General features: G+C 33.6%; 1 protein-coding gene across 5 annotated transcripts in view; it reads right to left on the bottom strand.

The window, feature by feature from the left end:
• The window catches only part of LRP1B (LDL receptor related protein 1B), a 1,893,223-nt gene that overhangs the window by 264,661 nt on the left and 1,605,263 nt on the right, over positions 1 to 23,299 (bottom strand). For all 5 annotated transcript variants that reach the window (XM_037849262.1, XM_037849261.1, XM_037849260.1 and 2 more), the window contains 6 exons: positions 19,479 to 19,607; positions 15,776 to 15,898; positions 12,270 to 12,410; positions 10,975 to 11,162; positions 5,032 to 5,215; positions 1,570 to 1,655 (listed from right to left, as the gene is read on the bottom strand). In XM_037849262.1, coding sequence (XP_037705190.1) covers positions 1,570 to 1,655; positions 5,032 to 5,215; positions 10,975 to 11,162; positions 12,270 to 12,410; positions 15,776 to 15,898; positions 19,479 to 19,607 — 851 coding nt within the window. The remainder of the gene's footprint in view (positions 1 to 1,569; positions 1,656 to 5,031; positions 5,216 to 10,974; positions 11,163 to 12,269; positions 12,411 to 15,775; positions 15,899 to 19,478; positions 19,608 to 23,299) is intronic.

The following is a 23,299-nucleotide window of genomic DNA, read 5'->3' on the forward strand; positions in this document are numbered from 1 at the left end:
TCTCTTTAAGAGGCAGCTGTCTAATTCTTATAAAACTTTAAATAGATTTCTGTTTAGCTTTTATAAACATGAAAATATTTCCTATTTTACCATATCTCCTAAAGGATCCATAGTTTGAGAGGCAATGTGATCGGGGAGGAGGGGGGTGTTGGTGGCACACTCTAAACTCAAGAGCAAGAGTCAAAACCTTGGGCATTTATGAAATAGGCAAGAGTATGTGTGGTAAGCAGATGGAATGGGTGAGGACTCCAATGAACCTGAGAGCACAGACCATGTATCTAAGGGGCAGCTGCCATATAGTTTGGATCATGGCTATTCAGAAATGTGGGTCCAGCTGGCCATGCCTTCTTATTTTTCAAGAGTAGACAGAAAATGGGAAATTGCCATTTTCAACATACGACTCTGGGGAAGTTGGAAAATTCAATTCTGTCCAGAAAAATAAATATCACACCTGCTAAGGGACATCTGCCCCAATCTAAGACTAAATGCTTAAGCAAAATGTGTGAAACTCCACTATAGCAGTGGAGGAATCCATCAGTGGGTAGAAAAAATTATTTTAGTTAAATAAGTCTTCTTTATGCTGTTGAAATTACACTACATGGATAGCCTTCTTCATCTATACCTAAGGCAGTAAAACATAGTACCAATCAAGAAGTATCCTTATTTTTGGAAGCTTTGCTCTAAACAGTGCTTACAGTTATTTGTGTCACCTGTTACTCAGTTTGAGACAAAGGGAACTTTTTGGCAAACAGATTCAAACTAAATCTTTTCAAGGAAGGTATTTCTCCTGACAACTAATAAATATGGTGTAATTAACCGTATGTGGGTTCTCTCGTCCATGTAGTGATCATTCTAGTTTTAATGCTTGTATTTTGTGTTATTTCCACGGCAAACTGGGAGGGGAAAAAAAAAGCTGAGGAGAGGAATTCACAGTTCTCTATCATGTTGTAAAATGGAAGTCATACCTTTCCATTTCAAATAGAATAAATAAACTCTGAGAATAGGATTCTAACACAAAAACAAATCAGCCCAGATTCTCTTGAAGTGGGTAGGTTTGAGAGATACATAGAATAAAAGTGAAAATGTGTTTTTTAGCCTTTTAACCATAACTGGGAAAAATCACACTTTGGCTCTTTTGATAATTCCAAGTTTTAAAGGCTAAAATTTATTCCCTTGTTCTGTGGACAGGAAGTTAAATTATAGAAGAGGTATTTATTTTTACTCCCAAGAGGGGAAAAAAAGACAATTTGGGTAATCTGCAAATACCTTACAAGGGAATTTTATGTTTTTTCTCATCTAGTTTTTCATGAAATAGTTTCGTTTGTGTTTTTTTCCTTGCAATAACTATACTTTTCCATCTTTTACTTTCTTTGACTATGGTGTGATACAGCAAGTTGGGAACATCTACTGGACAGATCAAACAAAACAGTTTATGGTAATCATATATACTTACATGTAAATATCTACAAATAGGTGCTTTATAAATTCTATGTGAGGCAATTCTATAGCTCCAATGCACATCCAGAGTAGCATATTAAATATTATGGAATCACTATTGGAATGCCATACCTGTTTTAAAAGTGTGTAGTTGGAACCATCAGTGCTGATTTTCCTTATCTCATGATGATCAGCAAGAATTAGGAAAGGTTCTTCATCTAAATACAAAGACAAAGAATATATACTGTTTTAATATTTATGATTCTCAATTCTGCTTAGTTTCAATTTTGTTTCTATAGCAATGTAAATTCAAACGTGTTGCTACTCTGTTTGATTAGTGGCCAAAAAATTCATACTGAGCAACCCAGTCAGTAGTAAAATGAAAATGCAGCAGATACCCAGTAAAAAGAAAAGCTAGATAATTCTGACTGCATTCCTCCTTTATTTGAATTCTGCAAACTTCTTGAATATGTAAGTAATTTACTTACAATAAATGGAAAACAGCTGCTGTAATAATCTGATTTTTTAATGAATTTTAATAAAGGAAAATCTACATCTATCTAAGAAATCTAAATATAGCTAAACATCACATAATCAGAAAATTCTTTCTTGATAACCAAGTAACCCAGCTTATGCCCTCAGAATGACCTTGGTAAAAACCACGGTGCCATTGCCTACATCCACCTCCATCATCTGCCTAGAGGGCTTCTCCCAAATATTTTCTGAATTTCAGGTTCTATAATCTTTGCTATAATTAGTATTAATGTTATTATTACTTTTGCATTTCTCACAAGTCTTTCTAACACAATTTTGTCAAGATATATTCACACATCATATAATCCATCCAAAGTATACAATCAATGGCTCACAGTATCATCATATATTTGTGCACTCATTGCCACAATCAATCTAAGAACATTTTCATTACTCCAAAATAAAGAAAAGAATTAAAATTAAAATTAACCACTCAAACCATCCCATATCCCTTATATCCCCCACCCTATTATTTATGCATGTAGTTTCGTCTTTATTTTATTACTCTTCTGCCCATACACTGGGTAAAGGGAGTGTCACTCACAAGGTTTTCACAATCACACAGTCACATGATAAAAGCTATATAGTTACACAATTATCATCAAGTATCCAGTCTACTGGATTACGGTTCAACAGATTCAGGTTTTTCCTTCTAGCTATTCTAATACACTAGAAACTAAAAAGGGATATCTATATAATGCATAAGAATAACCTCCAGAATGACCACTCGACTCTATTTGAAATCTCTCAGCCACTGAAACTTCTGTTTGTTTAATTTCTCTTCCCCCTTTTGGTCAAGAAGACATTCTCAATCCCATGATGCTGGGTCCAGACTCATCTCTGGGAATCATGCTCCAAGTTGCCAGGGAGATTTACACTGCTGGGAGTCATGCCCCATGTAGAGGAGAGGGTAGTGAGTTTATTCGATGAGTCTTATTTTCTAAACCCTCAATAATACTTGTTTCCTTCACTAAGCTTGTCCAATGTATATAAGTATCTAGTTGGTTGAGACTCTAGGCAAGGGCATAAAAAGTATCTGATCATATTCCATACATAAGAAGATTGGTGTTTTTCTACCCTCTAAGTCTTTAGGTTAATTTTCTCTTGAAAATTTATTCTGAAACAAAATCGTTGTTTAAAGGAAAGATATTTGGTGGAATTGGTACTGTATATTTATTTGAATATGCATTTGAATAATTTAAAATCAATTCTACCAGCATTTTCCATTGTTAAACTCCAGATTAATTCAATGAAAATTTGTTCAAACTCTTTTCAATCATCTCTGTCTTTAAGATGCATTTATACACTTAATTCTCAGGTAAGCAACTAAATGTAGAAATTAGAAACAAATGGAGATAGCCACTTTATATAATTTAATGTGGATTTTATTGCAAATCATTTGTTGTCATTCAGTGAATTTCCTATTTGGTCTATATCTGAAATTATTTTTCCTCCCCTGGTCCTTTTGCTTCATATCAAATAGATACCACATAGGGAATTATATTTCGTTTCAGCATACTCTTTATCTTGTTTCAGCATATTCCATGTGGATGCTGGATACCCCTTCCATTGTCTGTGGTGATCCTCCATCCCCTCAGCCCCAATCAATCACCCCAGTCTCTGTGATGAGACCAACCTGAGACTCAGAACCTTTCTCAATATAGAGTCAATTCTCAGTCTGAAAGCCCCTTGTTACCCTAGTCAATACAGTTCTAGATCCATAAATGTAAAATTACACAGTCATATTCCACCTCAATACTCAGGAAGTTCTATTTTTTATAATTTAATTATACATTGTTTACAAAAAAACAACTCCGGTCTACTCTTTAACAAAAGACTTACGTTACAGGTACATTTATTTTTGCTATTCAAAATTACTATTTGTTTTTAATTACTATTGCTAATGGAAACAAAACGAACAACAACAACAAAAAAAAACTATAGCATGGATAATGATGTAACAAGACCCAAATTTTAATCATTAACATTCATCTCCTCTCCACAATCTTTATGAAAGCTGTAAAGTAATGGATACATTGACTGAGATTTTACCTCCTCTTCTTCCTTTCCCATGGCACAAAACACAAGACGGAGCAAGCAGAGAGCTGGTCAAATGCATGCAAGTTGGGATATAAAACAATGGACTCAAAATAATCCACAATTTGATTCTAGGAATGGTAATCCAAGATAAGAGTAGAATGTAAAAATCAAAAGGATTTAATGTCTTTCTTCCCTATGTGCAAAGTTTAACCAGTTATTTTTTAAACTTATTTTGTTAACTTCTGTTCTTAGTATTCACTTTATGAAAATAGATGAGAAAATAATGTTTTCAATGTGTGTCAGTGACACACACCAAAATGAGAAACTGATAATGCCATTTGATTCATTATACTCAAAAACAAAGAATGATTGAGATAGATACCTTTTAAATCATTAAATACTATGCACCAATTTTGTCTATTTTAACAGCAATTATCCTATATTGTTCTATATCATCTTAGTGTGTGTAACTTTCTCTCTCCAATGGATTAAAATACTTTTAAAATTATGGGCTGGGCTTTATTGAACTTTCTATTTGCAGAATCAAATCTATTACTCAGAATATAGCAGAGGTTTAGCAAGTATTTCCTGAAACACTAACAGAATTTAAATAGTCATATATGGTTGATATTTTATTTTTTTACCCATATGAGTATGGAAGGAGAAAGGAAAAATATTACAACACTATCACAGTAAGCTATTTAATAATCTTGGCCAAAGCTGTGATTTAGTAGGAAGCAGTCAGTGCCAGAGATAGTTCTTGCTTGTAAGCACTCTCAAAATCCAGTAAACATTTAATAATTCACAATGCATTCACATAATGCAATGTTATTACAAACAGAGCAGTATGCACAAAGCATATAAAATATGTGTAAGACAGATTCACATACCAGGGAAGTAGAGGAGAATTTTGCTTTCTCAGAAACAACAAGGAGGAATGAAGTCAATGAGAATTTCTATAAAATACAGGATCTATACGTGTAACTGAGGTTGGATTGGTGGACAAGTTCAATTCAATACCTGAGAGTGATTTGCAGCCATTTGGATTATCAGGTTGTATTTCATACCCATCTGTACAGAGGCACTTGTAGGTCCCATATGTATTGATGCATTGCTGGCTACAGGGAAATCCTGAAGAGCATTCATCAATGTCTACACATGTTTTACCATCATCCTTCAGCTGGAAGCCAGGCCAGCATTTGCACTGGGGAAAGAAAAATGAGCATAATCAATTCATATCATTGTCACTATCTTTTATTATTGGATATTCCTTTAGCATGACTCAAGTAAGAAAACCATTTAAGAATAGATAACAAGTCTTTCTGTCCCTCAGCAATCAATCTTAATAAGAATTTCATATATTTATATAAGTTCCAAGTTAAGAAAGCACTCTTCCAAATAACTTCATTTGATCATCTGAGTTTTGTAAGACTACAAAGGTTAATTGACTTTTTGAATACCATGTGGCTAGAACATGGCAAAGCAGAAAACAGAACCAAATAGTCAACTTACTTTGTTCTTTTCCTATTATATTACATTGTCATTTTAGAAGACTTTACCAATAGTCAGAATTACTAATTTCATGGAGCTTTGAAAATTTCAAACATTGTCACATTTGTTATTTCCTTACAAAAAAAATCTTGATATAGATATTATTTTCCTCAGTTAATTGATGAGAAACCTGGAGGCTAAAAAGGTGAAATTGCCCAAGATAACCCAGCAGGTAGGAGAGTTCTGACACTCTGAAATCTTTTAACAAAAAGTAAGACTCAATATTTATCACTTGGGTCTAATTTCATAAGCATTTGGTGTTGTCTGAAGAAATAATAAAAGTGCTTTTCCTCATATTTAAATAAATTTGAAGCATCAAGCGCTTATTCATAATCATATTCACGTTCCATATGGCCTTCTGATGCTGTTATGTGATATTTGCTGACTGACATGAGTAAAAATGTCAGGCCACATGTTTCTACATTCCTGAAAATGATGTCACACCATGATTAGTCACTGTCTTTCAGTTTTATTTTCTGTCCTTGCTAAGCAGTATGTAAGAATTGTAATTACAGCAAATGAACCTGTACTTGGACAGATGACCATGATCATACTAACCCTTACCACGTCCATTAATGGCCTTTGAGAAAGGAAATTTGCATGTATTGAATAGGGTGGTGGATTAAAAGAGAACACTAAATTGTTAGAAATTATTATTCAAGAGCTGTCCATAGTAAATCTAATCTGGATCATTTATTTCAGAATTTGAAGGTCAAAGTGATGGCAGAGCTTTGTGTCAGTTTGAAAAAAATTATTGAGTAATAAATATCATTATTATTAAATAATCAGTGAACAATTAAGGGGTAGTTTTTTTCAGTACAAAAAAAAATGGTTTTTATTATATGAAGAAGCAATATCAACTTCACCTGAAAGTTTTCAAAAAATGAATAAATGCTTTTTCCTGTTGACAAAGAATGAATCCCTTTAAGCTCTTGGCACTGTCACCTTTAAAAATGTACATCAACATTTATCTAATAATTCTCTGCAATTACAATCTTTTTTTTTTTAACTCTCCAGAACCCACTAGCAAGCCAGCAAATCAATGCAAAAGCACTAGCTTGATTTCTCAGCTCCCCTGATCAGATCTAAGTCTGTGACCTATTACTCTCCTTGAAAAGACCCATCCTGCTACTTGTTTTAGTAAGCCAGGAAGAATTGCTGCTTACTCTATGGCTAGAGAAAATGAGAAATCAGACTGGATACAAGAAGATATCACTGAAAAGGACAGGAAATTAGATTGCTTGATCATGTGGTCTGGAAGAGAGAAGGCTGTAGGCAAGCACTGAGCAGTGCTGAATTCAAGGGGCACTAAATAAAGAAAAAGGAAATTTTACTGAAAATATGGAATCCCTCTCAAAGAGTATCATAAAAAGAAATGAAGTGTCCAAATTTTAATTGCATTTCTGAAAATTATTTTAAATACCTAGTGTCAGGCTTACAGAATTACTTTATTCAACAGATGACTTGGATAAATATACATTTATGGAAAATTAATTTCTTGGCAATAAAATTGGTTAAAATTACGGAGTATAATATAAGATTTTAGAAACAAATGAAATTGGGGTAGAGAATGTTTGTAGTAAGCTAAAAAATTGATTTATTGAAAGACAGGACTTCTTTAACTTAATTTTCCTCCCAAAGCCACTAATCTTGTTTTAAATAAAATGTTTTTATTCACAATTAATCAAAAGGCATCTGTAAGAAATTCTACTACATTAACTTTCTTAAATTGACAGAAAGAAAAGAAAAGAATCACATTTCAAAGACAGAAGGTGAGAGGTTTGCCTATATTAATGGAAATAACAGTTCAAAATGTTCTTTTCATTTAAAGGAAAGAATTTTTGTGAAAATGATATATATATATATATATATATATATATATTTATTTATTTATTTATTTAGTATCATCTTAATTTTCTCATCATTCAAAAGTATTTCGAACATTCCTGATTTATATTACTTTCTCATAGAAACATATAGCTACCAGAAAAATATAAAGCTAGCAAAACTCATCCCAAAGAAATTCAGGAAAATTTCATTGCATCATTTTAAGTGATATGTGAAAAAAAAATAATGCTTTTATTTCTAATGTGTACATTATAACTTATTCCTTCACCAGAAGTACATTTATTTTTACATGGTAAATTATTCTTCTATCAAAATAAGATTCTTGCTGTAATTAAATGTTATTACTCCCTTTTGAATAGATACATTGTATTTGTTTTACAGCAAATGTGCAAATTGTTCACAGTCCATAAGGTCTAAGTTTTGCTTTTGTAAGCTATTTTCATTTTATTGCAGAATTTGGAGGAGGATTTCTTGTCATGTTCTGCCGATACTGCAATGAGAAGTAGGTTCTTGGGTAGTTTTCCCCATTCCCTGGAAAAGAGAAACCTTTCAGCTGGCAATTTTTCCCCAGATAGTATTAGAATCTTGTTTTACATAAGGCTTTTCACTGAGTTCCTTATCAATAAAATTTATATATATATAAAACACACACACACGGCAACACAATGTAAAATATTTCTTTTGAACCTGTGCCTAGATTTCATATTAATGATTCTAGTCTCAGCTTCTTGTATTTTTGTACTATTTTTTCCCCTCAATCGATGTTTTATTCTGTTTGCTAATTTTGATGTGTGTACATATTTAGCAATATTGTTCACAGCATTTCTGTCAGGTATCATATATGTAGAGTTTTAGAAGAATTAAATACTTTTGTCTATTTTAACTACACTTTTCACTTGATTTTATGACCTCTTCAGGGAAATAAAAGTGAAAATATTGTTATTTTTAAAGTATCAATAAACAATTGTCTCTGTCTGAAAAATCTTACAATGTAATTTTAAAAATATGTTTTGAAATGGTTTTCTGAATGGCTTATATATTTTTCTACAAAAGTAGTTTACCTAATATGGTATTACTAAATAATTAACATATGCAGGTATTTAAAATAACATTAAATTTTATGTCACAAGTTGGTAATTTCAGATTTTGACTTCCATGATTATGACATATTGTAAATACACATTGGATAAATACAGAGATCTATGATCTACTTTGAAAAATATATATATATATGCTTACATATAAATATTTTCTATGTGATAGAACTAAAGAATTGTTTATAAATGTATGACATAAATATTTAAGAGGCTTCCTAAAATAATTCTATGACACATATCCTAATTTATTCCGGAACCATTTCTTTATTAATTGTATATACTTCACCAATAATACTTTGTTCTGCTTTATTGAGTTTCAAGTTATTTACAGACAAAATTAAGTATTTGAGGCATACTCATTTCATTAAGGTCTGTCCTGGCTCATTTGTCTTGTTTCCTTCAACCTAAAACACAGCATTGGTGAATGAATGTGTGTATGTGTTTAAATCTGTAACTTTAACCAATTTTTCTATATATAATACAACATTGAGTCACAAACTATTTTAGAAAGATAGCTTTCTTGGTATTTCATTTTTCTAACTGTATTCTTCTACAGGGAGAAATAGTTTTATAGTTCTTAGGTCACATTTATAAGTAGTAAAATCCTGGTATAAGTGATTAAGTTAATCACCAGAAATTCAGAGATTAAAAATGACAAATTGTTTGGCTGAATTCACCATTAGACAAAACTTGCTTGTCATAGAATGTCAAGGCAGCAGGGTGTGCTAGTTTGAATGTATTGTGTCCCCCAAACGCCATTATCTTTGATGTAGTCTTGTGGGGCAGATGTTTTGGTGCTAATTAGATTTGCTTGGAATGTGCCCCACCCAGCTGTGGGTGATGACCCTGATGAGCTATTCCCATGGAGGCATGGTCCCGCCCATTCAGGGTGGGCCCTGATCAGTGGAGCCATATAAATGAGCTGACTCAAAGAGAAGGAACTCAGTGCAGCTGTGAGTGACGTTTTGAAGAGGCGCAAACTTGCTAGAGAGGAACGTCCTGGGAGAAAGCCATTTTGAAACCAGAACTTGGAGCAGACGCCAGCCACGTGCCTTCCCAGCTAACAGAGGTTTTCTGGATGCCATTGGCCATCCTCCAGTAAAGGTACCCAATTACTGATGTGTTACTTGGACACTTTATGGCCTTAAGACTGTAACTGTGTAGCCAAATAAACCCCCTTTTTATAAAAGCCAATCCATTCTCTCGTGTTTCGCATTCCACAGCATTAGCAAACTAGAACACAGGGAAAGTGGCCCAGCATCGTTGTGACACACAATTTTCTTCTCTAGCATCCTTTAAAGAGGATCATTTAGCCACTGCTAAAACATTTCTGGTGGTGAGAAGTGAGGCAGTTCATTCTGATGCTAAGAGTTCTAATATTAGAAAAGTTTTCCTTAGATTGAATGGGATCTGCCCCCAACACATAATCCCAACTTTTGAAACTGCACAGATGAGATATGCTCCCTTGTCTAGTACTTCATATATTTGAATACATCTAAGAAACATCTTTGCTCTAGGTAAAACCTCTTTAGAAGACACATGTTCCAGGGCCCTTATGTTTCTGGATTTACAAATATGGATACAAATTTGTCAAGGTTCCTCTTAAAGAACCATGTCCACAAATGTACACAATGCCCAGATGAGTTCTGATAGCATAGAACCCAGTAGAAAAAAATCTAACCACTGTAATGCTCCAATTTGGCATTACGTTGCCTTCATGTTTTATATAAGATGCTCTATTGCTTATTCATATGGAACTACTGCTTAGTTAAAAATACCAATTTTCAAATGAATGCTCTTATCGAGGTTTTCCAACACTTACATAATTGATTTAAACCCCATGCCTAAACTTTACATTTTAATATTTTCTCAGTTTGCATTCATGATTCCAACGTACTGAAACTGTTTTCAAAGCTATTTCTCTCAATCGGTTTTGTCAATAAATCACCTTCTTCAGGTCAATGGCACAAACATAAAGGAAATAGTATGTTCAGCATAATTTATTTTTTGCATACCTGTACTTAGTCCTAATAATTCATGTTTTCTGTTTTTTTCTAAGCCATTTATACGTAAAATATTGTTTCTCCAGTGTTGTAAATAAATGATCTGTCCATTCCACTTCAAAGATACATGGGAGGGACAATGAGGAAAAACAGAAACTTCAGAGTTGTGTACATATTTCTTCAGCTATTAATAAACATTGGTCATCCCTCACTCCTTTTTTGTCTCTATTCTCTGAGTAAATTGAAAAAAAAAACTACTCTGATTTTTTTTTTGTCTTCCTGAACATATTCTCAAAATTTTATGCCATGCTACTATCATGATTTTCCTTATATAGACTCTCTCTCTGTTAAAATAGTCTTAAAATATTATGATGCCCTTTAAGTCTTGCAACTGCACAAGGTTAGTTTCCATTATTCTAAATTTTGATGTATCATATGATTTGCTATTTCTGATGAGTACCTACCTTGTAACTGACTGGAAGATCCTGACAATCTTGAGAGCATCCACTGACTTTCTTACTCAAACATTCATTTGTATGGCAGTTTCTCTCATCCGAGCCATCGCCGCAGTCATCCTTATTGTCACAAAGACCTCCACTGGGAATGCACCTGCCATTTTTGCACATAAAAAATGAACTGTTGCATGACTGTTCTGGAAAAAGAAAATAAAGCAAATGGAACATAAAGAGCATGCTATTGTTTTATACTACAATTGCTGAAAATATTCACAAATGATAACTTATCTGTCAAAAATTATAGTAAATATGTTTACATGTAAAATGCTTTATATTCAGTATAATATTTTATACATAAAACATTGAAAATCAAGAGCAAAGTATACTGTCATGTTCAACACTTATAGCAAATTTAGCTTTACCATGAAAATTATCAAACTAAGCATCTATAATAAAATTAATGGAATGATTTTCTTAATCTGTATTATGAAACATAAATTCAAGACAATAATGATAGTTTGACATTTCCCTTAAGCCGTGGGTGTCTGAGAAATTACATGTCACTAAAAATCAAGAATCTAACATAGGTAAAGATTCCTAAAGTCTTGTTCTTCCTGGAAATATAACATTGACATTTTTAAGAAAAGGCATAAAAAGGACATATGTGGTGAATAGTGGTTGTTCCAAATATAGCTGTGGAAAAGAGTTCAGGTTTTGCCGTTACTCATACATAACCTCATAACTTGAACATTACTCATCATCATATATGCCAAAAGAGAGCCTATTAATATATACACTGCATGAGAAAAATGATTGGATTCATTCTAAAATATGTATTTAGTCTTTGGAATAGTAAAGTGATAAATAGACAGATAGATAGATAGAAATATATACACACACACACACACAGTTTAAATGATATGCAATTTATTTCATCTACCTAAGTACATGTCAACTTCTTTTATGTTTTAATTTTCAAATAGGTCCCTACAGGGAAATTATCTTCACATAAAATACTGTATCAAGAAAAACTTAAGATCAACATGATTTTTTTGGAAGGTGACAATTCATCAGGATTATTGCCTCAAATCTTCGTATTTTTAGCACAGACTTAAATTTCTAAAAAGTAGTCCCTAAATAAAATTGATTACTAGGATCCCATATGGTATCATTAGAAATAACACATATTTATTTTTTTGCAGTTCTTTTCATTGAATACCATACTAGACTGAAAATCATAGTCACTATTTTACCATGAAAATAAAAACACTGAAACCACCATATTCAGTATATATTTTCTATACCTGCACTTCTGCACTTTGGGTTTAAAGGTGCTTCATCAGAATGGTCAGGGCAGTCAAAGTCCCCATCACACTGCCACTGGGTATTTAAAAGACATCGCCCATCAGCACAACTAAATTCTTCCACTCTACACTGCCGGTATCCTACAGATAAACAGATAAACATTTTGACTAATTCATAAACAAATATTCGTTAAACTTTATCCAGTCATTGCACACCATATCTAATTAACCATATGGCTTGCCCATTCCTCTTATGGGATGTGCTTCTCATTTATTTATGTGAGAGTGGTCATACTTCCAAGAGATATGTGTAGTCCAGGAATAGGGCTAAGGTCCACAAAATAAAGTTTCTCCTTGTTTCAAGGTTAGGAAACAAGAATACAGCCTTACTGAATATCTCTGGCTTTCACTTATTATTTACGTCCTAGAGATCTCGCTTAGAATAAAAAACTGGAAAATGAATGCTATTAGAAATTTTTTTCAAGAGTAAACTTTGTTAGGTATAGTACCACAACATATGGACAAACTAATTCTGAATTAAAATGATAATTCTTAAAAGCTGTAATGCCATTTTTATGTGTAGAAAGCATATTCAAAATGTAAAGAAATTGTTAAAATGAGAAAATTAAAAATTCAGTTTATGGAGCAATAAGCACAAAAACTATTCTAATTATCCTTTATATTGATTTTAGGTGTCATTAAAAAGCATTATTCAATTTACAGAGTCAATTCATACCTTGCTAATGCACATATCTATGCATCTTGATAAGTAAAACTGATTTGATTTTGAATATTATGAAACTTTAGATTCAACTTTTTGCTAAGTTTATCAACAATAAAAACTGTCATTTCTATTAGAAACTTTCTGGTAAGTCTGGGTAAATGTTATGCCTTTGGAGGGAGATGTTAAGATTTTTATGGCTTTTCTTTTATCGTGGTAAAACCGAGGTAACATAAAATTTGCCATTTTAATCATTCTGAAGTGTACAATTCAGCGGCGTTAATTACATTCACAATGTTTTGCAACCATCACCACTATCCATTTCCAAAGCTGTTTCTTTAATCAAAAGTATGATGGAGAAAATAATTCCATAATGATTATTTAACTGAAATGCTTACCATATTGAAATGACAAAACAAGATAGTTCTCTCAAATACCTTGTTTCCTTCTTATTTCTTTCTTCCCTTTCCCTTTTCACTAGCACCCTTGGCTCAGTCAATGTGTTTAAGTCTCTCCCCACCTCATGGCTATAAAAACCCATCTACTTAGCCTTAACAGCATGCCATCCCTGTCTCCTTCCCTATCCTACCCAATCGGTATGTAGTTTGCCTTCCTTTACTTCCCATTCCCCCTCTTTCTGTACAATGTCCTCTCCTATTCCGCCTTATTGCAAGTGAATTCCTAACAAAAATCCTTACTCTATTTTCATCTTTTCCATTCTACATTCTATTCTCATGGATATTCTCATCCTTAGCTTGAATATTACCTTTATACTGATGGCCTCCAATTCAATATTATTTGTCCTGATCTTCCTCTCATCTCTAGAACTAAATTTCCAACACTCATTATGTAGCTTCATGTGATTATCTGATGAATGCTTCATACTCAAAAGGTCTAAAATAATTTTTTTATTACATCTCTCTTCTGTGTTAGCACAACAGGCCCTTACCCTCCTAAATTTCAGTTCATTAATAGAGATACTATCCACCAAGTCTTCAACTAGAAATTCCCCTTTATCCTCCATATCTAACTGTAAGTGATATGTAACATGTAATTGTAATTCTCCTCTTACCAGTTCTGTTTCCTGCCATGGTTTAGAACCACATCATTAAGCACCAGAACTATCTCAATAACCTCCTAACCGGTTTGTTTTCCCTTTACCCCATCTCTCCCCATGCAAACTTCCACTCTCCTGACCAAGATAGTTCTAAAACAAATTTGGCCATGCCATTCCCCCTGTTTCAAAACGTATGCTGGCCTCTGAGAGCCAAAATAATAAAATTCAAATTCTTTAACATTGTATTCCAAGCCTTTTAAAATCTAACTTCAGCTTAACGTTATAACTTCAACTTACCTCATGAAAGACTAATTGCTATTCCTCTACCATGTCAGTGTGCACAGCTTCTTGCTATTTACTGATTTTTTAAACACATATAGAATCTACTAAGCACTGTGCAAATATTAACTCATTTAATCCTCTTAGCCCTAAGAATAAAGCATGATTATACATGTTTTACAGACAAGGAAATGGAGGCAGGGTTGACTTTCCCAAGGTCACACATCTGGTGAGTGGCAGAGCTTGAAGCTGGACCCAGGTCATCTCCTACAGAATCGATGCTCCAAACCATCATGTCATGCTCTCTAGCATCTAACTACTCTTTCCTCTGTCTGCCATTCCTGGCTTCAATTCATCCATGACTCCCTCAAGAATTATTTTCTCTACTCTGATCTCATGTATTGTCATTCTTATTCCCATCTGACAATGTATGTTACTATATCGTACTTCTGATTTTCTGATTTGTCTGTGATTTCTGCAAGTGGGACCTCTGTCTCATTCAACTCTGCATCATTCAAAAACAGTGTGTGGTATAGGGGAGATATTCAAACATCTTAACTCTGAGATTTACATCTTGATTTATGGTGTAGCTTTCAAAATATCACATTGAATGCATAAAATTGATATCTACTGATCTGAAAGAGATTTATACCAAAGACAAAGCCTATAGACAATATACAGGGAGGAAAAAGGAAGGCACTAATTTTAATGCCTTCTCTAGGCTTTTAATTTTGTATTTATTTATGTATGCATCTCAATATTTGATAAAAATACTAGGTTGACATCGGATTTCAATTGCAACTGGGAATTTTTAATATACTGATTTTTATCATGAAAGCTGTGTTATAATTTGAACTTTATACTTTATAATTCCATAAGTTATAGCTTTATGACATATATAAACAGTAAAAATTGTATATATTTTATAATATATTTTATCTTATAGCAAGGTAAAAATATATATAATGCTAAGATACATCATGTGATAATAATATTAAATTTAACAAATCAGTGCATATGTAAAAATATACAATGAAGGAAAATGTTACCTCTACAGTTTTTATGATAATTCTGAAGTCAAATTATATTCTTTTTTTCTCACTTAAATATTTGATTTAACTATAAGATTGAACAAGCCAGCCATATGTTGTCTTTTAAGTACAAAGTACTTCAAAGTACTTAAAACCAGACATTTTTATGAATAGTTTTCCAATATGTAACTGATAAGAATATACTGCAACAAGTAGGCATGATTTCCAAATAAATGTGTTATTATGCTAGAGCTTAAAGACGTTGTATGTGATATAACTAGTCCTTAGTGACATTAAAGACTAGTTTGTTTATTTTTAAAAATTCATTTTAAAAATGAATTCATACACTGCCTGGATCATTTTAAATGACTGTTACTCAGCTGAGGGTGTCCTTAAAGAAAAGCTTAAATATACTTACCACATTGCTGTGACTCATCAGAGCCATCGCCACAGTCATCATCATGGTCACAAACAAATTGCTTGGGAATGCAGACTTTATTATGGCACATGAAAGCATTTCCATCACATGTATTATTGGGAGCTAGGGAAGATATCACGAAAAATAAAGTCAGATGCACACATATTATATTTTCCCCCGTATTAGGAGTATGGGATATGTAAGGCATTATACCCAATTCATAGTTATTCAAAAACAAAACAAAAAACTTTGTTCAATAGTCAATACATTAGATAAGCAAATAACTAATATATAATTAGAAACAGAAACAAATACATAGATATAAATTATACATATATCAAGGTCTTTTGTTTGTTTTTTCCTTATTAGAGGAGTTGTGGGTTTACAGAAAAATGATACATAAACTACAGGGTTCCCATGTACCACCCTATTATTAACACCTTGCATTGCTGTGGAATATTTGTTACAGTTGATGACAGAACATTTTCACAATTGTAATATAGCTTAGGATTATTATTTGTATAGTATAGTTTGAGTTTTAAAATTTTTATCATATGTACAATCTAATATCTCCCCTTTTCATCACATTCAAACACACATATATATTTCAGTGCTGTTAATTGCATTTACAATGTTTTGCTATGATTACCGCTATCTATTACCTAAATATTTCCATCATTCCAAATAGAGACCTATTCATTCTAAGCCTTAACTTCCCATTCCCTATCCCCACCCTGTCCCTTGGTAACCCATATTCCAGATTCTGATTCTATGAGTTTCTTATTCTAATTAATTCAAATCAGTGAGATCACACGGTATTTCTTCTTTTTTATCTGGCTTATTATACTCAACATGAAATCTGCAATGTTCATTCATGTTGTCACACAGATCAGGACGTCATTCCTTTTTACAACTGAATAACATTCCATTGTAGGTATATACAACATTTTATTTCAAAGTTTTAATGTTAATCAATTCAACTATTCCAGAGAGAATCTGTAATTTCAGGCCATTGAGCAATTTATAACTTTGCTAGGGGATGAATTCAGTTTCACATGTGAGGAAAAAAAATCACTCAGAAATAATAATGTGGCTGTTCTCTTTCCTCTACTCATGCATGTTGTAATGCGAGAAAAGTGATTTAAAAAAACAAAAAAACAAAAAAAAACTTGCTTCTTTCTGAAGAATGACCCTGAAAAGACAATCAAACCAAGTGCTAACATTCATGGTGGAAGTGAAAAAATCAAGAGGACTGAGGAAGTTAATGTTCTTAAAAAAAGAAAATAAAACTTTTAAGTCAAACTTAACAGTGGCGTGTCGAATTTGGTAAAGGTAAAATGTGTGGTGTCATGAACACCACCATAAGTGGAACACAAAATTAGGAATAACGATTCATGACACTAGCACTCCAGCAGGTATCATAACCAGTGGGAAAGATGGTTGATCAAAATGCACAATAAAAGTTTACTGAGAGTTCAAAAGAAGGTAACTTGTGCTGAGGAAATACTCTTTAATCGTATATTCATGGAATCAGAGGCTTGAAGGGGTCATTTAAAATTTTTCAATTTTTTCTTACGTTTAAGCAGTAAACATCACAGTAGGACTCAAGAATTGGTAGAAGACAAATGATAGGAATTTGCTGTATATTACACTGGAAAAAGAAAGGACTTGGCGGAAAGTGATTATGCCACTTAAGCTTGAATCCTTGTGGAAGTTATTACCTTCTTGGGCCATCTGTTTCTGTATCTTTTTAATGGAGCTAGTAATACACAGCTGATAAATTTCGTGCAAGGACTAGACAAGGTATGTGAAGAGAATCAGCTCATTTCAGTGGCTAAATAAATTAACCCTCAGCACTATTTAAAGTCCTATCTACATAATGATTATTTTTGGAAGATCCCTCAAAAACTTGACTGAGATATTATGAGAATTTAGTAATGTAAATAAAAGCACCTACCATATTAAATGACATATAATAGGCACTTGGGAAAATTTAGGTATCTTCCATTCTCTCCCCTCCATAGCTTATGCACTCCCCTCCACCTTGAAACCCCTCTTTCTTTCTTCTCTTTGTCCTTCAAAACTCAATGTTATCACTTTTCCTTGAAATCTTTCTATGAGACTTCCAGACTTCATTATATAAAATTTCTTGGTGATGGCCTAGTATCTCTTAAATATATCATTCTAATACTTAAAGTATTAGATTAAAAGTATTCTTTTACATTTCTGTCAACCCCTTCCTCCCAGGCTATCCCAGATTCCATGAAGATAGGAATCTCTTCTTTTAACTCATTAATGACTGAGATGGAGACATGAGTAGGTTAAACAAAAAGGACTCTTTCAATTTAATCAAGTAGAATTTATTTTCAAAAATTATATGAAAGTCTCAAAGGAACAGGGTTTTTGTTTTTGTTTTTATGCCCATGATAATGAAAGTAAAACCCAGAATTATTAATAGTCCTTCTAACTTTGAACTGTGACAGCTTGTGTAGCTCATGTGAATTATGCCAACTTTAATACATGGATTATTCTTTAAAACACTGAGCAACAGTGACTTATTTGGCATTAACACTTTCAAGTCACTTGAGTACAGTTTGTTGTATTTTAGCATAATTTACTTAATTGTACCCGTGTGGTCCAAAAGTGTTAATATGCCTCTCAAAATGCTAACTTGCTACAATAGCAACAGCATACTGGGACCATCTGGATCCCTGAATTGATGCCTAATCCTTTATTATGTAGCCCTCAGTGGCCCCATTGACCTCTGCAGGCACATATATCAGTTTCAAGATCAAAGTGAATTATTCTACAACAATAGCATGTGTTCTATGCAAACATATGCAAACATGCCTCAAAGGTTTCTTATATCCCCTTGTAAACACAATGACATATACACACACTTGCATTATAGCTTCAAATATAATGCTCTAGAGACATAAAGACAGGCCATTGAAGAGATGATTGACAGAATTCATTTTAACTAGCAGAGTTCACACCACAGTTACTAATAAATTGCTCAGTTCCAGCAGATCCCCTATGTGACTCCAGGATCTGCTTTCAAATAGTCAGTCCCTTCTTTCTCCTGGATCATGCAAGGAATCCATCTAAATTTTTACTATTAAGTAATTCCCTGAAAATTTCCTGAGGTGACTTAAAATCAGAAACTTAGTAAATTGTCTGACCTCCCAAGGTGTGCCTCTGATCCCCTAGTTTCATTCGGCTATATCCATACTATTTTTACCTGACCCAAGGTTAATACTCTATCCGTGGGACTAATAGGTGTTTACTGACCTTCTGATCAGTAGTTATTTGGGATCAGAGCAGCCATTTACAGAGTATCTGTAATAGGCAATCTAAAAGCCTTCACGAGGGGAAAAGACATCAAAAAGAAAATAACAAACCTACCCCCGCCACACACACACTGCTGTAGTGATATTATCTCAGAAGTGAAACGATAAATGTGTTCCCCAAAGTGGTTTTAAAATCGGTTATCCCATCGTGCATACTTGAAACACTGAACCATGGTTAGAGGGGTTGCTGAACTACCATCATAACCAAAGCCCACCTGATTAAGTCTGACACTACCTATGGGTCCAGAAATGGGGAAAGTAAAGGAAAAGGTGAGATGGTGAAACACTATGAAAACAAAACATCTGAGGATGCTGCAGCTTCTTTGACAAAGAGCCCCAGCAGGCGTTCATACCACAGCCTGCTGTGGAGAGCTCATCACTTCCATTTGGACAGTCTCTTTCACCGTCACAAAGCCAGTGTCGGGGCACACACGCATGGGAGCCCTGGCAGCTGAACATGTTGGTGGCACAAGTTATAGCACCTGAAACCCAAAGAAGAAATGCCATGAGATCACTGCCTGTCTGCCGGGAATGGTCAAATGGTTACATTTTCTAGGGAAGGGAGGGCAGAAGCAGAAGAATGCTGCTTATGAGGAAGAAATCAAAGTTACTTGGAATCACCAAATTTGTCCTTCCCCTATGGATGACCACTCATGTTCCTCTAATCATGCATTTCTTCCTATATGCTGGTGTTCTACTTCCTAAAGCTACATGGTTGAAAATAATGACTTTTCTCCTTGTAAAATGTAGCAAAATGTAACCATCTTAAAATTTTGAACTAAGATATTTCCAAACGCCTGAATGAGGATAATCATCATCATATCATATTATCAGAATTTTAATTGTTTAATATATGCAAATCACTTAACAAATTAATTTATTTAATCCTCACAATAGCCCATTCAGTAGAATTTTTATTGTCTAATTTCACAGATAAGGAAACAGACTCCAGGAAATTTAAAAGCTTGTACATTGTTATAACTTTCCCAGGTTGCCACATGCTCTTCTGATTCCTAGGCATCTTCTCTTAGCCTCTAATGCTATTGTTGTCACTCTCCACCTTGTGTTGCTGAAAAGAATAACTGTATCCATGGTCCCTTTGCTTATACACACTTAATCAACCGGGTCTATCTTTTCTCTACTCTATCACTTCAGTGTTCCTTTAGTTGCATATGATGTTTTCAAATATATACGGCAAAAAAGTGCTTAGGGACTTCGACTAAATTCAAAGGGTTATAGGTGCTTTCTCTTTACTTATCTTTATATTAGTGCAGGGAGCCATATAAAATTAGAAAATGATCCTCTTTCATGAACCCTGGCACCTAGTATGGTTATATATACTGAATGGTTTAATTGCTTGTTTATATAAAAATTTTGTTTAATGAATCAGTAACATGACTCCCAAATCTAACATGTTTTCTTTGAAATTTCACTTTCCAATGCCCCAAAGATGCCCAGAATCTATGATAAAAATCATATTTTATAAATATTCAAAAATATTATATCTCCAGAAGGGAAATATGATTGATTAGATTGGTGGAAAATATTTGTTTCCAGACATTTAAAGCAGTGGTCAACTTGATTTAATTAGGTTATCATCCTCTTACTTTTCATCCATAGAGTTGCCATGAACAGAAAATGCAGTGTTTCAATATGAGTAGCAGTGGAGTGCCAAAGTAGAATTCCCCAGAGATCTTTTCCAACCCACATGCATGTCCCTGACATATACCTTAGCCTACAGGATAGAATGGCAGGTGAATGCTGAAAAAGTCCCCATCTGGTTGAGGATCACTGCTTTAACAGAAATGGGGTTTCAGATCTGTTACTGAAAGATCTCAGAAAAAATATCTAGTTAATAAAGGAATTTACTTGCTACCTGCTATGTCTTTAGTACCTTTTATAATAAAGCTCTCTTCTGACAGAAATTATTTTTAATACTATTCCTCCTTATTATCTACCTTCTCAAGCTTGTCATAAAAATATGAAGTGTTATTTTCATTGATATACTCTGAATAGAATGCTTTAATTTGTTATATTTTTAATATTTAGCTTGAGATTTTAAAAATTGCATATTTTCAAACAAGGTGGTTTTCATAAATATGAAAATCCTTGTCCACTTTCGTATTATCACTTTGATCAGTTTTGAGGTGTACATAATGCTAACAGCACCGATTTGGCACTTAGGAACCTAATTAATTCTATGACCTTGGAGCAGGCACTAAACCTCTTGACTTTCCCTATCTGTAAAATGAAGGATTGTGACTAGGTAATTGTTAAGATACTTTCCAGCTATAAAATGGAATAAGGCTCTGTGCAGCTAATTATCTGGCTCCCTTGATTGTGTTCAACAGATTCTGTGTTAAGAACCTGCCAAAACAATATAGTCAATGGGGAAGAAGATGGGCCAAAGAAAAAGCTCATGGTTTCATTCCATAGTTACAAGTATCATCTGGAGACGCATCATCCTCCTCAGGGAAAATTATCCCAAGGGGGAAGGAAGATAAATGGAAAGAATTCCACCAGAACTATGTTGTGCATCTCTTCAGTTATTGGAATATGATTGATAAGAGTTACGATCCTATTTAGAATTTAGTAAACCTGAATTCTGATCCTAGCACTATCATTTCTAATTAGGTGAGCAATGTCAGGCAAATTTATGAACCTCTGTTTCTCTTTTTTCATCTATTAAATGATGCAGGTAGACTAGACTATGGTTTTCAAAGTGGGAGCCTCAGATACCCAAGTCAGAATCACTAAATTTTATGCAGAAATTCTGTTTACACCCCACATCAGAATATTTAGAGGTAGGAATTGATTCTACATTTTTAACAAGCCTCTGAGAAGAATATTTTGTACACTAAAGATTGAGAACCATTGAGATAAGTTATTTTTATGGTTCCTTTCCAGTTCCAAATTATTAGGTTCAGTTCGTTGACTATGTTAGGTCTAAAGTAGTATGTGTGTGTGCGCGTATAAAACACAGCTTGTAATTAAATTAAGTAGACTGGGTGTTTTGACAGTTGATAAATATGCTTATTGCAATTTAATCCTTTTTTAAAGAGCATTTATCAGGACATTGGTAGATAACAGACATGGCCAATAACTCCTTGAAAAACAGTGGGGGGCAGTAGAAATAGAAAAAAAGAGGATGGGACTCGACTCACAAATATACTACCCCTTGTTCATGTTACATGATCACAAATAGTTAAGAAAGGTAGACCTTATGGTACCTCTTTTACAGGTGGAAAACCTGAGGAATAATGAATAACATAAACTTGCCCATGTACACAGCATGAAATGCAGACGTGAGAGAACTCGACTCTTGGAAATGCAGGGCCTCTGGCCCTTTTACTCTACTGTGTCTGCTAAGAGCTCAGAGATGTGAATAGAGCCATTTAGTGCAGGGCTAATCAAAAAATGGAAAGCAAAATGGTTTTAGAAATTGGAAACATGCCCCAACCCTTGTAAATAGGTAATCCTTTTTTAAAATTAAAGAAAGATGTAATGGCAAGAGAAACAAAGCAGTTATGAAAGGATTACCTATTTTCTCTGCAGTGCTTTTAGATAGTGATCTTTCTATGTTTACCTTTTACCTGTTGTTTAACTCTAAGTTGTTTTAGCTTAGCAAATAAAAATTAGATTTTGAATTGCTAAAATACAAGAAAATAAATTGTCTGCTTTCAGAGGATATCTCCACTGTCACAATATTTACAGAACTTAAATTTAGCTTGAGCGGTATAAATTGATACCCCTCTTTCCATAATAGTGATCTAAATAACTGGCCACAACCCCTGAAATTTAAAACAGGGGTTAAGTTTACTTAACTCTGTATGTGTACCCTACTTTATGATTCAGGTCCTGTACTCTCTAAAATGAGGATGCCAACAGCTACCAAAAAGGGCTGGTAATGAGTGAAGAATATACAGCCACAGGTACAGGCACATATATAGAAACACACTAGATAGATAAATAGACAGGTAGACAGATAGACAGACAGACAGACAGACAGACAGACAAACTTTAGTAGAGTGTTTGGACCATTGTAATCATTTAATTGAGATTAAGATGCTTCCTGCTTTTGCCCTTTAGGAAATTCAGTAAGAAATTCCATTTAAACCAAATATAAAATGTCTGTGATGATTAAAGAACAATTATACTGGCTTTGTAGTTGAAA

Source organism: Choloepus didactylus, chromosome 9 (assembly GCF_015220235.1).
Source record: "Choloepus didactylus isolate mChoDid1 chromosome 9, mChoDid1.pri, whole genome shotgun sequence".
Lineage (NCBI taxonomy): Eukaryota > Metazoa > Chordata > Mammalia > Pilosa > Megalonychidae > Choloepus > Choloepus didactylus.